This window comes from Budorcas taxicolor, chromosome 13, assembly GCF_023091745.1.
Source record: "Budorcas taxicolor isolate Tak-1 chromosome 13, Takin1.1, whole genome shotgun sequence".
Lineage (NCBI taxonomy): Eukaryota > Metazoa > Chordata > Mammalia > Artiodactyla > Bovidae > Budorcas > Budorcas taxicolor.
This window is the reverse complement of record NC_068922.1, coordinates 70,588,090-70,601,866: the sequence shown is the minus strand read 5'-3', so window position 1 is coordinate 70,601,866 and position 13,777 is coordinate 70,588,090. Positions and strand designations below refer to the sequence as shown.

Genomic DNA, 13,777 nt, shown 5'->3' with positions numbered 1-13,777 from the left:
TGAATTACAGCATGCCTTGATGCGTTCTTCTTTGGGTTAGTGCCACAGGGGCTCTGCTCTTCCTAGACTGGGGTAACTGTTTCCTTTCCAAGGTTAGGGAAGTGTTTAGCTATTGTGTCTTCAAATATTTTCTCATGCCCTCTTTTTTCCTCCTCCTGGGATCCCTATAATGTGAATATTAATGCACTCAGTGTTGTCCCAGAGGTCTCTTAAACTGTCCTCACTAGCTGCTAGTTAGCCTATTTAGTCATGAGGCGACAGAACCCTAGGGGGTCTTCTGGGCTAGTGCTGGCTCACTGGTGGCTGGAGTCAGGGTCTTGAAAATTCTCAGGCTGTTACCTACCCATTAGCAGAGCCAGTTCCTGGCTGCAGAGCCCAGGGATGCCCAAGCTTCTTTCAAGTTTGAGGCTGGGGGCGGGGAGGGCGCAGTTCCTGACACAGTTGGGTATAGGGTTCTGGGTACCCCAAAGCTTGCATTGGCCTGCTAGTGGGTAGGGTCACGGCAGGGCCAACAGGCTGTGGGAGCATAGTTTTCTTGTATCTGGTGTTTGTCCCCTCGTGGGTGAGACTGGTCTAGAAGCTAATTTGGGCTTCCTGCAGAAAAAGGGATGGGTCTGTGTCTTCACCTGTTCAGTTGTTTGGCCTGAGGCGCACTGGCATCTAGAGGCTTTTGAGTGGGGTTGGTGAGCCAGGATGGCAGCAGCAGTGTTCACACAACAGAATGTTCCCCAGGATGGCTGCCACCCTCCTTTGGCCTTGCAACCCAGTGCATGTGAGATTGTGTGTGGACCCTTTAAGAGTGAGGTCTCCAGTCCTGTGGGACACCCAGTCAAGCCCCATTGGCCTTCAAAGACAAATGCTCTGGGGGATTGTCTTCCCAGACCCTCAGGCTGGGGAGTCCAACATGGGACTCAGAACTCTCTCTCACTGCAGTGAGAGAACCTCTACAGTATATTCTCCAGTTTGTGGGTATGGGATCTGATTGATTATATCCCAGGTTCACCCATTCTGCCTCTCTCCATTGTGAGTTCTTCTCTGTGTCTTTAGTTGTAGAAGATCTTTCTGGTAGGTCCCAGTCTTTTCCCCTGGTGGTGGTTCTGCAGATAGTTGTGAGTTTGCTGTGCTCAGGAGAGGAGAGGAGTTCAGGGTCTTTCTACACCACTGTCTGAGTCGCTATCCTAAAAACTTGATGCTCATGGTCTGGCCTCAGCTCCACCCTTAAGTCACCAAGGGAGCAAAGCTCAGCTTCCTGCTCACGTCTACAAGAAAGCCATGCACACTGAGCATGCTGGGAAATGATCCTCATCATGTGAGAAATGTCCTCTAAGGTTCAGCTCAAGACCGTCCTGTGTCCAAGTGCTGGGGCTGTGCCTCAGTGGGTACCACCATTTTGGCCTGTGAATGCATGGCCTGTGAGGATGTTGTTATAAATTTACTTACTGTTTAGGAGCAGGGGCAGTTAGATGACACCCTGACTCACCTTCAGCCCTTTCACTGGCTCTCTTATGCTATTTTTCCTCTTCCATCCCTGGGTCCCTCTCCAGAACAACCCACAGGCCTCTCCCCTTTGACATGCAGAACAGTTCCCAGAACCTATCCCAGCTACCATCTGTCCCTGCTGCTCCATCAGGCTGGCCGGTCAGGAATTTTCACAGGGGCAGTCCTTTGAGTATTATCCTAAAGAGAAACTTTTATGCAGGCTGCTAAGTGGAAAGGAAAAGACCCTTTACTTTAGCCATCTTGTTTTGAGTGACCCTCTCCCACACCACCTAATAATTACAGCTCCCACTGAGTGCTCACTAGTCACAGATTGTTGTGCTAAGTAGGCACATTCAGGTTCACAGCCATTCATCACTTAACCTGGAGAAGCTAAAGGTTTGGCCAAGTCACTCAGCTAGAGAGTGATAGGGCTGGGATTTGAACCCAGGGTGCTTCAACCAGGAGCCCCATTAACCTTCTGCTAACTGCATTCACAGGCCAAAATGGTGGTACCCACTGAGGCACAACCCCAGCACTTGGACACAGGACGGTCTTGAGCTGAACCTTAGAGGACATTTCTTACATGATGAGGATCCTTTCCCAAAGGCCACTGGGAACAGTGCACTGGCTTCCCTCATTCTCACTCCCAGCTCCCACGGCTAGGTTAGGTGCAGCATCACAGGCTGGGGGAGGCCCTGATGATCTCTGACAGCTTAGACACCACATCTGCCCACCCATCACCCAGCTGAGCATCACCCACGCCACTGCTGATGTGGACTCAGATTAGGGAACTCGAGTGAAAGGCCAGCTCCAATGCAGCATCAGAAGGACCCTGCAACCTTCCCCAGGCCTCTGGGCAAGATGGAGAGTGACCTGGAAAATCAAATGCAGAGATGTGTCCCAAAATACAGGAGTCTTGTTTGAGGCAGAGTAGAATCTATTAGTTTGAGAAATTGGTCTGGAAATCTTATTAAAAGAGACAAATCGTCCCACATTCTCTCCAGACTGAGAATATTGGAGATAATAGACTTTCCTTGACACTTCAGACCCATGGAGCTCATGTCAGGATCACAGCCAACCTCTGGCAAGACACAATTCAAAGCAGGTAATAAAGGCAATTATTTTTTTTTAAATTGGCAGTTCTGATTAATTCTGATTTCTCCGGCCAGCCACAGACTTATCTGTACCGGTCCCTCATTACTGTGAAGGTTGCAGGGCAGAAGAGCCAGTGGCAAAGAGAAATGAAGTTCAAGTTGTGGACTTGTCATTACTGCACAGCTCAGCAGATGACTGTCCAGCCACAAAGGCCACTGTGTCCAGCACTTTCCACCTACATACACACACACCCTTTCTCAATATTCTTAATTAGCAGCCAGTGGGGATGCCGGGAAAGCCAGGCACCACTGCATCATGAAACTTAACCTTGCTTACCTTTGCTATTTAAGAGGGGTGAGAAGAGGAAGACTTCTTCAAATCTGTACATTAGCTATGATCATTACTGTTATTTTTGTTGAACACTGCAAGGTTCGAGAATGATACGAATCACTGGAATGTAATGGGTGCTGGCACCCTGCCAAGGGCTTTCTTCCCGCGTGTGTTCTCTTTATCCTGAAAACAACCCTATAGGACAAGGGTTGCCGTGTTCTCTGCAGAAAGAAACAGATAGGAAATACTTTAGGTTTTGTGGGCTCTGTGCTCTCTGTCACTACTACTCAAATCTACCGTTAGAGCTTGAAAGAAACCATAGAAAATATGTAAATGGCGAATATACCTAAACTTCCTTTCCAGACTCAGACAGCTGGCCAGGCTTGGCTAGTGGGCCATGGTGTGTGTGAACAAAGGGTATCCCTAAGCTGGAGTCTGGGCCCCACAGCTGGGAGACTTGTCCTTCTCCTGTCTCCCCTCGACTCATCCATGCTGGCTCTAGTTCTGGAGGAAGAATAGAATCAAACAAGGTTTTGCATGTAATGCCCAAGGTGAGTTGGCTGTAAGCAAAAGAAAAACTGATCACTTTCAGGAAATGCCAGCCTCCGTGGTGGCTGTGAGGAGGCCACCAGATTGCTGGGGTTGCTGTGGGTCCCCTCTGTCCATTTAGCTCCTCGTCTGCAAGCTCAGCCTAGGCCGAGGCAGACCCCACTGAGACCCCTGCATCTCCAAACCTTTGATGGGTCTTTGAGTCTCCGCTACATCTTCTGGGCAGTCCTCAGATGAAAAGGCTTTCTAAAACATGGCCTCTTCGTCCATGCTGGGGTGGTCCCCACGAGCCTGCAGCCCAACCTTAGCTCTCCTCTGTGCCCTGGACAGTGTCCATCTCTGATCACACCTGGGAGTTGCTATGGGCATCTGTGCCCCTTGGGAACCAGGAGTTGAGGGATCAGGCTTCGCCCTTCTCTGAGCCACATCCCCTGCCACCGACCTTAACATTCTTTCCTGAACTAACGTCATCCAGTGAGTCAACAGAGACAGGGGCGTCAAGTGTCTGTCTCTTACTCTTGATGACACTACAAACTTAAGAGACAATTTAGGCTCTTAGACCAGACTCTCTCTGTCTCTGCACTATGAGACCTGGGGCCAGATTCCTCTCCAGAACACCATCACAGACACTAGAGGGTATTTAGTGGCATCCTGACCTCTACTCATTAGATGGACATCTCTGACCATCAAAAATGTCCCCTGGGTGACAAAGCAACCTCTGCTGAGAAGCGTCATCTCAAGGTGAGAAAAAACAACTGCTTTTTGCTCCCTGCTGCAGGTTCTAATTTCCAATTCCCCCCAAAAGGAAAAATAGCAGTCAAGATCTCTCAGCACCACAGTACCATGTTACATTAACTCTTGGTGCAAGGCAAGCATAATTAGCCCCATTTTACAGACAAGAAAACTGTGTTACACAGCTAGTAAGCAGCGGAGACTGCACTTGGACCCAAGCCCGTCTGATGTCAAAACCTACATATCTATGTAAATCTCCTCATGATCTGATGATGAAATGAATGCTATGAAGGTTTTCCCAGAATGGAGAGAACCTGCAGCTGCTCTTCCCTCAGTGTTCTGTCTAATCCTGACAGCAGCGTGTCAAGGTAGCCTGTATTCTCCCCATTTTACAGATGGGGAAAACTGAGGCCCGGCAAGCCTAACAGATGGTTTGAAATCAGCACAGCAAAGATGTTTAAGCCCAGTGTTTCTGTGTTCAGAGCTCTGACTTTTCAAACCGCGCCCCCCCCCCCCACCAAAAAATGGGGGCTGTTGCCCAGTGGGAAAGCTGAGCCTGATTTCCTACACAGCACTCTACCTTTCTAGCCAGTGTGTCCCGCAGGCTCGGGGATAAGTGAAACCAACGCCCCCCCCCCCACCCCCCGCCCAATCCCTCTCCTTGCCTCAGCTCTGCATGCAGTACTGGCCTGAGAAGACGTCGGGGTGCTACGGGCCCATCCAGGTGGAGTTCGTCTCGGCAGACATCGATGAAGACACCATCCACAGGATATTTCGCATCTGTAACATGGCTCGGGTGAGTGTCCGGCCGCTGCTGCGTCCTGGGCTCCTGCTTCCGAAACAGATGGATGCTGCTGGGGAGGACCCCGCCAGAGTCGGTGCTGGGCTCTCCTGATCCGCCCGTCCTCAGGGAAGTGATGCCTCTGCCAGTTCTGGCTCCATACACAGAGCCGCACTGGGGGCATCCGGCCAGCCATCTGCCTGTTCCCTGACACGCTGGCTGCTGTGTAGACAAAACTCAGAGCACGGCACTTCCCTGCCATGTCGCGCAGTATGGGCATGAGTTGATGCAGCCTTTGAGTGGGTCCAGTAAGCTTTGGGCTAGCTGGGAAGTAAGTTGGGAAACAAGTTTCTTTCATGAGGAATTCACTGCTGGGTGAAGGAGTTATTGGGCGGGAGGGAAGAGATGAGGGGCTAACTAAATGGAGACTGACTAAAGCGACCGTGGTCTTTACTGGAGGCTCAGGGTGAAGAGAATTCAGTTCCTGTCCTCTCAGAATTCACTCACGGGAAAGCAAACGGTGTTTTGGCACATGAACAGCAAGGAGAAGAGTCCCGCCCACTATTCAGGGAGGCTTTCCTAGAAAAAGGGACACCTGAGTTGGGTTTTGAAGACTGCATGGAAGTTTTTCAGGTGGAAGAGGGACGCAGGGCAGTCGAAACAGGAGGATCAGCACACAGAGGCAGGCGTGGGGATGGCGTGTGACTCTCACCGTGAGGGCGTTACGGCTTAGACCCCACTTATTCCATCTGCCACTGCGGTGCTGCACCCCCAGCAGACCACGCCTGACAGCCTCTCTGTTCTCAGCCCCAGGACGGGTACCGTATAGTCCAGCACCTCCAGTATATCGGCTGGCCCGCCTACCGGGACACGCCCCCCTCCAAGCGCTCTCTGCTCAAGGTGGTCCGGCGGCTGGAGAAGTGGCAGGAGCAGTGCGACGGGCGGGAGGGACGCGCTGTGGTCCACTGCCTGTGAGTATGACGGGGAGGGCCGCCGGGGCAAGGGGGCGGTGGGCAACAGGACATCCTTGGTGCCACTGGCCACAAATACTGTCTTAGGTGTCCCGGGCCATACCACACCCTGTGGGCCAACAGGAGTGCATTCAAGGCATTACAGTCCTTTCATGGACTAGGGGTGCAGCCATAAAGCTATCTGTGGGACATCCTATTCACAAGCATTCCCTTTGCTCCTTAGAATTTAAAATGGTTTGGGGAAAAGTGATACGAGGGCCTCATTCTTTAAAAAGGAAGTTGAATCAAGATCTTCCGTGTTGCAGAACAGTATTTCTGGAGCAGGTGAAGTCATTAATAACATCTTACCCCAGAATTGAGTTCAGTTGTTTCAAAACCAGGAACTCTTTCAAACAGGCAGTGCACACGCGTCAGGAAGACTGCGGCGCTTAAGGGAGAGGTGTGAGGCAGGGGAGGTCCCTGCCCACTCTTGCCCGTGGGATTGTTTCTTAGCCTGCTTTTTTTGCAGGAGTACCTTTTTATTTGTGTCTTCCTTCGCCAAGGTGACCAGCAGTTTGAGCTGTAGGAAGGCACAGGGGTGTCCTCCCATCCACAGGGACCTTGGCATCATCCTTAGAGGGCAGAGCTGCCGAAACAGACACCGAATCACAGGTGCTGCCGATGAAGGGAGGGTGACTGTCTGCACCTGAAACATCTGGCCGTTGAGTGTCCTGTGGATGAAACATCTGGGAGGTTGACTGACTTAGTTTCCATCCAGATGTTCTTTAGGCACAGACCATTACATGGAATCATTAGTTGCTCTTGGCAACACGCCCGGGAGTTCCAAACCTGGCAGATTCCTAAAGAGACTTTCTGTAAAGAGCTGGAGGGGCGTGTCCATGAGGATGACTTACGGGGCCTCAGAGAGAAGGTGCGATGGAGGGATAACCCTGCCGAGAGCCCCGTATCTCTATTTATACATCCCGAGTTACGCAAGATGTTCTGATTGAGAAAATAGAGACGAGGCATCTCTCTCAGGACGCAGCATCTCACACCCATCCCAGCCCCACCTGAAACCCAAGGCTCACAGAGCTGTGTCTGGTAGCATTGTCCTTAGTGGATGGGAAGAACTGGAAGTAAAAGCACACACAACCTTCCGATGTCTTCACTGGGTGTGCGGGTGGACCCAGAGCATCCTTTTGGACAAGGAAGCAGCCAGCACATGTCCAGAGACACTCATCTGTCTGCCTTGGGGGTTTGGGTCCATGTGCCATGGGTGATGGTCACGTGCTCCTAGAACCAAAGAAACATCAAGCTAAGTGAACTCTCCAAGGCTGTCCCCTTTATAATATGAATGAAGAACCTGGGGCTCAGACACAGGAAGTGACATGCCCAAGGTCAAAGCAGGTTCATGGCACAGATGGGACTCAACTATGGCTTGGGCTTTCTACCACCACCTTCCCTTGCATTTGCCAGGGTGGGCAGCCATCCCTCCCCCAACCCCCACTGCTGCAGACATGGCCTTGGGCTCAGCAGGTGCCTGAGGGGTACCCAGGAGTCTGCTCACCTCCTTCCTCTGTGTTTAGGAACGGGGGAGGCCGCAGTGGAACCTTCTGCGCCATCTGCAGTGTGTGTGAGATGATCCAGCAGCAGAACATCATCGATGTGTTCCACATCGTGAAGACGTTACGGAACAACAAGGCTAACATGGTGGAGACCCTGGTGAGTGGCCGACACTGTCCTCCGAGAGCCAGGGGCTGCCGGTGGTTCCCTGGACCTGAACAAAAGAGCATCCAGGAGGAAAGACACTCAGTGGCCGCTGCTTCCTGAGCACCTGCAGTCCCACCCTCTGCACCCACGTCACCTGCTTCCCTCCCCTCCAGCCTCACCGGCCTCTCCCCTGCAGAGCAGTCCAGATAGTCCTCTTGGCGCACGCTGCTCTGTGTTACTTTCTTTCCACTCCAGAGGGAAGTGTCACTAACTCTGGTTTAGGGGACGGGATGCTGGGTTAGTAGAACGTGAATTACTGAGTTTACCAGAACATCCATTCAGCTTTTTCCATAAGATATTGCCCAAATGTTCATTCCAGTTTTTCTGTGCTATGTTTTTGATTCAGGCCTAAACCTATTCTTGGATTTCCCTGGTGGCTCAGGTTGTAAAAAGAAGCTGCCTGCAATGCAGGAGACATGGGTTTGATCCCTGAGTCAGGAAGATCCCCTGAAGGAGGAAATGGCAACCCACTCCAGTATTCTTGCCTAGGAAATCCCGCAGACAGTGGAGCCTGGCAGGCTATAGTCCATGGGGTTGCAAAGAGTCAGACACAACTGAGCAACTAACACTTAACTTTACTTAAACCTATTCTCATTAATTTATGCTAATAATTACCATATAGAGCATCGAGCTAGGATATCATAAAGAAAAGGACAGGAAGAAACTTGGTGGCAGAGTTCTGAAGGTTAAGACCTGGTGCAGAGATAGAGACGTGCCATACACTGAGAGCTTTAACATGAGTCTTTACATCTGTGACAAGTGTGGTCTTACCGAAAGTGAGGGCCTGCTCCAAGGCCGGTCCACAGACCAGCAGAAGCATCCTGTGTGAGCCTGGCAGAAATGTAGACCCGTGAGCCCTACTCCAGATTTACTGAATCTGGATCTGCGTGGACATTTTGACTCAACTGTTAGTACAGACATAGATAACATTCTCGCCACACTCTGAACTAAATGCACTTTCCATCCCTCGCTCATCATCTCTTCTCCTTCTCTGCCTCTCCTCCTCAGGACCAGTATAAATTTGTATACGAGGTGGCGCTGGAATATTTAAGCTCCTTCTAGCCCGACGGCTCGGGGAACCTGCCAGAGTCCAGAGGCTGCTGTGGCCAAGCCCCCTTTCTGTGAACGGCAGTGACTGGGCTCAGGGGCAGCACCCTGCCCGACTCCAAGGAGAAGACTGGCGACCCTGTGGTCCACGGCGGGCTGGCACCTTCCCAGGGTCTCCGGGTGCCGTGGAGGTGGTTACCCCGACAGGCCCCGGCGTCTTTTGCAGAAGTGCACCCAGAGCAAGGCCCGGACTTTTCAGCGCCCAGACCTCTTGCTTTTGCTCTTTCCAGTCTGTGACTCTCACGGCAAGCCAGCTGTGCAGGTGCAGGGAGATGTGACGGGGCCCGTGGGGTCACCACGCTGCTGCCCCCATCATCTCCTCCCGGGACCCCTGGCATCAGACCCCTGCCGGTCTGGATCACTGGGACCGCAGGATGCTCCCGAGTGCACAGCAGAGGCCCCTACCCTCCCGCCTCACCTGCATGGGGCTTAGCCCAGCGCCATTCTGTACCCCTCCCCCAGCCTGGGGCCTTGACCTTCTGCCACTCACCGGCCAGCCCCCGGTGTCCGTGGCTGTCCGGGATCCAGGTTTTCTTGGCTTGCCTGTGCTCGGTGGGGCAGGGTGGGACTGCAGGAGCCTGGCTGCCTTCCTCTGGACTGCCTCCCGGGGCAGGGCTCCGGCTGGCCCTGTGTATCCTGGGTGGTGACTCCTCGGGGAGGGACAAACAAGATTGATGATTTTCCAAAGTGTATGTGAAAAGAAACTTTCTTTTGGAGGGTGTAAAGTCTTAGTCTCTGATGTCAGAAACTGGTGGGGAGGGAAGTTCTGTTGTGTAGCTGTAAGACCAATCTCCTGGGCCTGTTATCTCCCTAGCAAGGTCCCCAAGAGGTCCCCCCACCCAGGGGCAGCACAGCGCCAAAGCAAGGGGAGTTTCGTTTGAGGCTGACAGAGGAGCATACCCCAGAGCTCTGAATTTGAATGCCTGCCTAGAGCAACCCAGCTGCCATCTCAGAAAAGGTCACTGTGGACCCAATGATACCCCGGTTTAAAACAGACCTCGGGGATCAGGCCTGGGGATCTTGCCCAAAGTGTGGGTCAGTCGATGACAGGGAGCCGACTTTGACTAAGCATCTATTATATGCCAGACTTGGCACGTTCTTGGACCCCACCCCCACCCCACCCCAGGAGCTGTTCACCTGTGATCATCCTGATTTTACAACTGAAGACGCTGAGGCATCTTCCTCAGGTTTCCAAAAGGCAGATCATAGGGTAAGACCTGTACTGTCAGCCTTTCATAGCCAAGCAATTATTTTATGGAGGGAAAATAAGGCCAGAAACTTATGATCAGCGAACTCCACAAATGGCAATCTAGTTTTTTCTGATGCCCGTGTTTCTGGGAAGCTCAGTTTCAGATGTATTTTAGTAACTCATTCCCGGCTCCCCAGGACAGCTAGTCCCATCTCATACCCTGGCCAGTGAAAACCGCTCCCTGGGCCCTCAGGCCGTGAGGTCTGTGAGCCAGGGACACTCTCTGTCTACCTGGGTCTCTCGCTGGTGCTCTGGTACAGTACCTGGCAGCCCAGGGTGGCCTGGGATCCAGGACGTGCCATCCTGGAAGCTGGTCTGGCCCCAGACGGGGCGTGAGGAGCACAGGTTTCCCTCAGAGTTTACTGTATCCTGGGGAAACAGAACCTAAATGCAGCATCAAGTGTTATTCGAGCCTCACAGCAGGGCTTTCTAGAGGAGGTGACATCCCTTCCACCACCGGGTAGAACAACCAAGAGAAGGAAATTCAGGCCAAGAGAACGTGTGCAAAGACACAGAGGTGTGCAGAATCCTTGGGGGTGGGCGAGAGGGCGGGAGGCGAGCCCAGTCGGAGCAGAGCCTGGCTGCGCTGGGGCAGGAGACAAGCCGGGGGGAGGGAGCGGCGAGCCCCACCGCAGGGCGGACTTGGCGCCTGTGGGCAGCAGGGGCCCGGGAGCTCTGAGGGGCGCGCTCAGCCCGGTGGTGAGGAGGCCCCCTCTGGGGCCAGTGGGGCTGCCTCTCTTCCTTTCATCAGACACTGTGAACACATTCCCTTAAGCGTACACTTTTTAATAACACATCTATTTGTCTGTCTGCTCATCGTCTGTTGCTGGAACAAAATACACAGTACTTTCAGAGGCCCAGCTTCTGTGAAGAAATCAGGATCTCTGCTACGTCACAGAGCAGGGGACCAAGGCAGACCCCGGGGCCCCGAGGACAGGACACGGCAGGAGCTCACAGAAGCTGCTCCTGTTGGCATGGGCTCCAGGACTGTCTTGAAGCCCAGGGACCCCCGACTTGATCAGGAAAGAAGCCCCATCCCAAGCCTGCTCTTCCCTTTCATGGCTGTGCCCTGGCCCCAGGCCCCCACCCCACTGGGCCTCCCGGCCCACTGGCTCCAGCCTGCTGCTCCAGCCAGCCCTCCCCAGCCTTCCAGAAGCCTGTAGCACAGGAAGTCAGCCTGCTCCATACTTCTCCCTCAGATCCGGGGCTCATCTGTGCAAAACAGGAGCCGGGGAGGGGGCTGGTCTCCAATACAAATAAGCCCTAGGATTTATTCTGCTCAGGAGGGGGTGAAATTGCTGGCAGATGAAATGACAGTGGCTTCTATCATTTCAAATGGTAGGAATTTAGAATGTGACTTTGGGGAGAAGGAAACTTGTGAAAAGCACAAAGCCTCGTGGTTCTCACCTCCTGGATGTGGACCCTGTTTGGAGAAGATGGAAGGAATTAACGAGAAGCCAGGAACTGTCCCACCTGCATGCATGTCTGGCCTACACATCTTCAAGTTGTATCCTAGCTGTAACCTAACTCGTTGTCCTCTCCTCCTTTCTGGTGTGAAGGTCCTGGGGCCAGGGGCTCTGAGCCTCCAGACGGTCACAGCAGGCCTCCCTTTGTGGGAATGGGAGGCACCATCTTGCTTTTCCATCTTCTCTTTGGATGGAGCCCAAGTCGCGGCCTGCCTGCCAGGTATCACCCATCCTGTGCAACCAGCAGACCCTGTGCTGGAGACTAATGTGAGCTCACCCAGTTCTCCCAACACCCCTAAGACGTGCTTTCAACTGTCCCCATTTTACAGATGAGGAGACTGAGGGGAGAAATCACTTACCCCCCAGCATTCCACCACAGCTAGTAAAGGAGGGAGCCAGGGTTTAAATTGGTTCTTTTAACTTCAAAGACAGTCTCTTTCCACTACTGTGTCTCAGATTTTCCCATGACAGGGTGCAGGGGGTGGGAGGGACCCTTAAGAGCCAAGACTGGAGTGAAGCAGGCCCAGTGGATCTTGCAAAACCCAAAGCAGACAACAATGAGTTCAAAACTCCTTCAGTTTCATGTTTGACAATTCACATAGTATTTGCATTCTTCGCTAATTTAGCCTGATTTGACAAGAGTATATCAGTATTTTTTTAACCACATGTGCCTGATCCCTCATGTGGCTTTGCCCCCCTCCACTCACTACGATGGCCCTAGGGAGTGACCGCCCAGTCTGAGAGGCACAGTGCCTGGCCATACTGCTCCCTCCCAAAGCCGATGCCAGACTCAAGCTCAAGTCCAGCTCACCTACCCCCTGGCTCACCACCTGCCCCTGGTGTGGGAATTCCCTGACCTCACTGTTCATGGGCTGACCTCAGGTCTCCTTCAGTTGCATACTAGAAAAAAGAAACCTTTGACATCTACTATAATTACACAGACATGCCCATCTGGAATGGCAAAGGCTGAGCCCATAAAACCCTAAAGGGAAAGTAGAAGATGACACTGCCCTTCTCAGCAGACTCCTGAATCCTGGGGCCTCTAGAAGGTGGTGCCCTCTGTCCACATGGAGTCGCATGATTGCTAATCTGGCCCAACCTAAGGACACACTTCAGATGAGGGGCAGGAAGCCTCCCCGTCCACAGACTCAATGGGATGTCATACAGGGCGCTGGAGGGGGTGCCACCAGGAAGCACAGTTTACTATGGCACAGTCTCTCCCTTGGTGAGACGTGGGGTTATGGTAGAAAGAGCTCAGTCTTCAGTTTTAATCTAGCCCAGTCATTTCCTGGCTTTAGAATGTTGAACCAACTAATCAGTGGGAAAAGATGTGGAAAGAGAAGCCTCAGACGGGCAGAAGTAGGCAGATTTGGGGATCTTTGGGTAGGAAAAGAGGAAGGCAAAGCCAAGACATTAGGACCCAACAGGAATCCTCAAAACCAAGAATGCATAGGGTCTAGTGGGCAAAGTGGTCACCTCTGTGACACAGTAGAACAGGGAATAGGGAGGGACTGGGCAGAACCACTTGGAACAAGGATGTTGCTTTAGAATAAGTCTCTCTCTGGGAGAAAAGATGATTAATTCTCCCTGTGAAGGATCAATTGTGTTCATCACTGGGTCCCCGCTGTAAGCTAGCTCTTTGGTGTATGTCCTTACCGTGATCCACATTTCCTCAGGATAGTGTGAATACCTGTTGTGTGCAGAGGGGTCAGTCTAGCAAGGATGCTGCAGACAGAAGAGAGGCACAGGAGGAGCAAACAGGAGCATATCAGGCCATCTTTGCAGGAATAACTGCCCAGCGCAGATCCAGTGACATGGAAGGAGATGGTAGTTCCCCTGAACCTCATTGCCTTAGAACAGGATGAAGAAAACCACCTTCCTTTAGCCTGCATCTGGCCTCTCCTGGGGCATCAGCAGCAAGCTGAGTCAGGAGTAATGCCCTGGAAAACACGGGAGAGCCCAAGGGTAAGATGAGCTCAGTGCTAATCCTGAACCATAAAGCCAACACACTGTGCTGGGCCAAGATCCCTGGGGGTGGATGGTCAACCGAAGCCGCGGGGAGGAAGATGAGACATGAGTCTCATGGATGGCCCTGACTTGCCTTCCCCCCGTCATCTAACTAGTCTGAGCTCCTTCTCAACCAGTGATGCCAGCTCCAAATCACAGCCAGACACGACAGGGAAGTGAGCAATGCGAATCCAGCTGGAGGGAACCAGCTGAGACTCAGCCTTGCTTCTAGGTCCCCATGCAAGTGTTCCATGTTGGAGTT

The 13,777-nt window shown here is 52.5% G+C and overlaps 1 protein-coding gene across 1 annotated transcript in view; it reads left to right on the top strand.

The window, feature by feature from the left end:
* Nucleotides 1-8,748, top strand: part of PTPRT (protein tyrosine phosphatase receptor type T) — an 816,693-nt gene extending 807,945 nt beyond the window's left edge. The window contains exons 28-31 of the mRNA XM_052650453.1: nt 4,856-4,981; nt 5,774-5,937; nt 7,503-7,638; nt 8,695-8,748. Of these exons, the coding sequence (XP_052506413.1) occupies nt 4,856-4,981; nt 5,774-5,937; nt 7,503-7,638; nt 8,695-8,748 (480 nt within the window). The remainder of the gene's footprint in view (nt 1-4,855; nt 4,982-5,773; nt 5,938-7,502; nt 7,639-8,694) is intronic.
* Nucleotides 8,749-13,777: the final 5,029 nt, after the last annotated feature.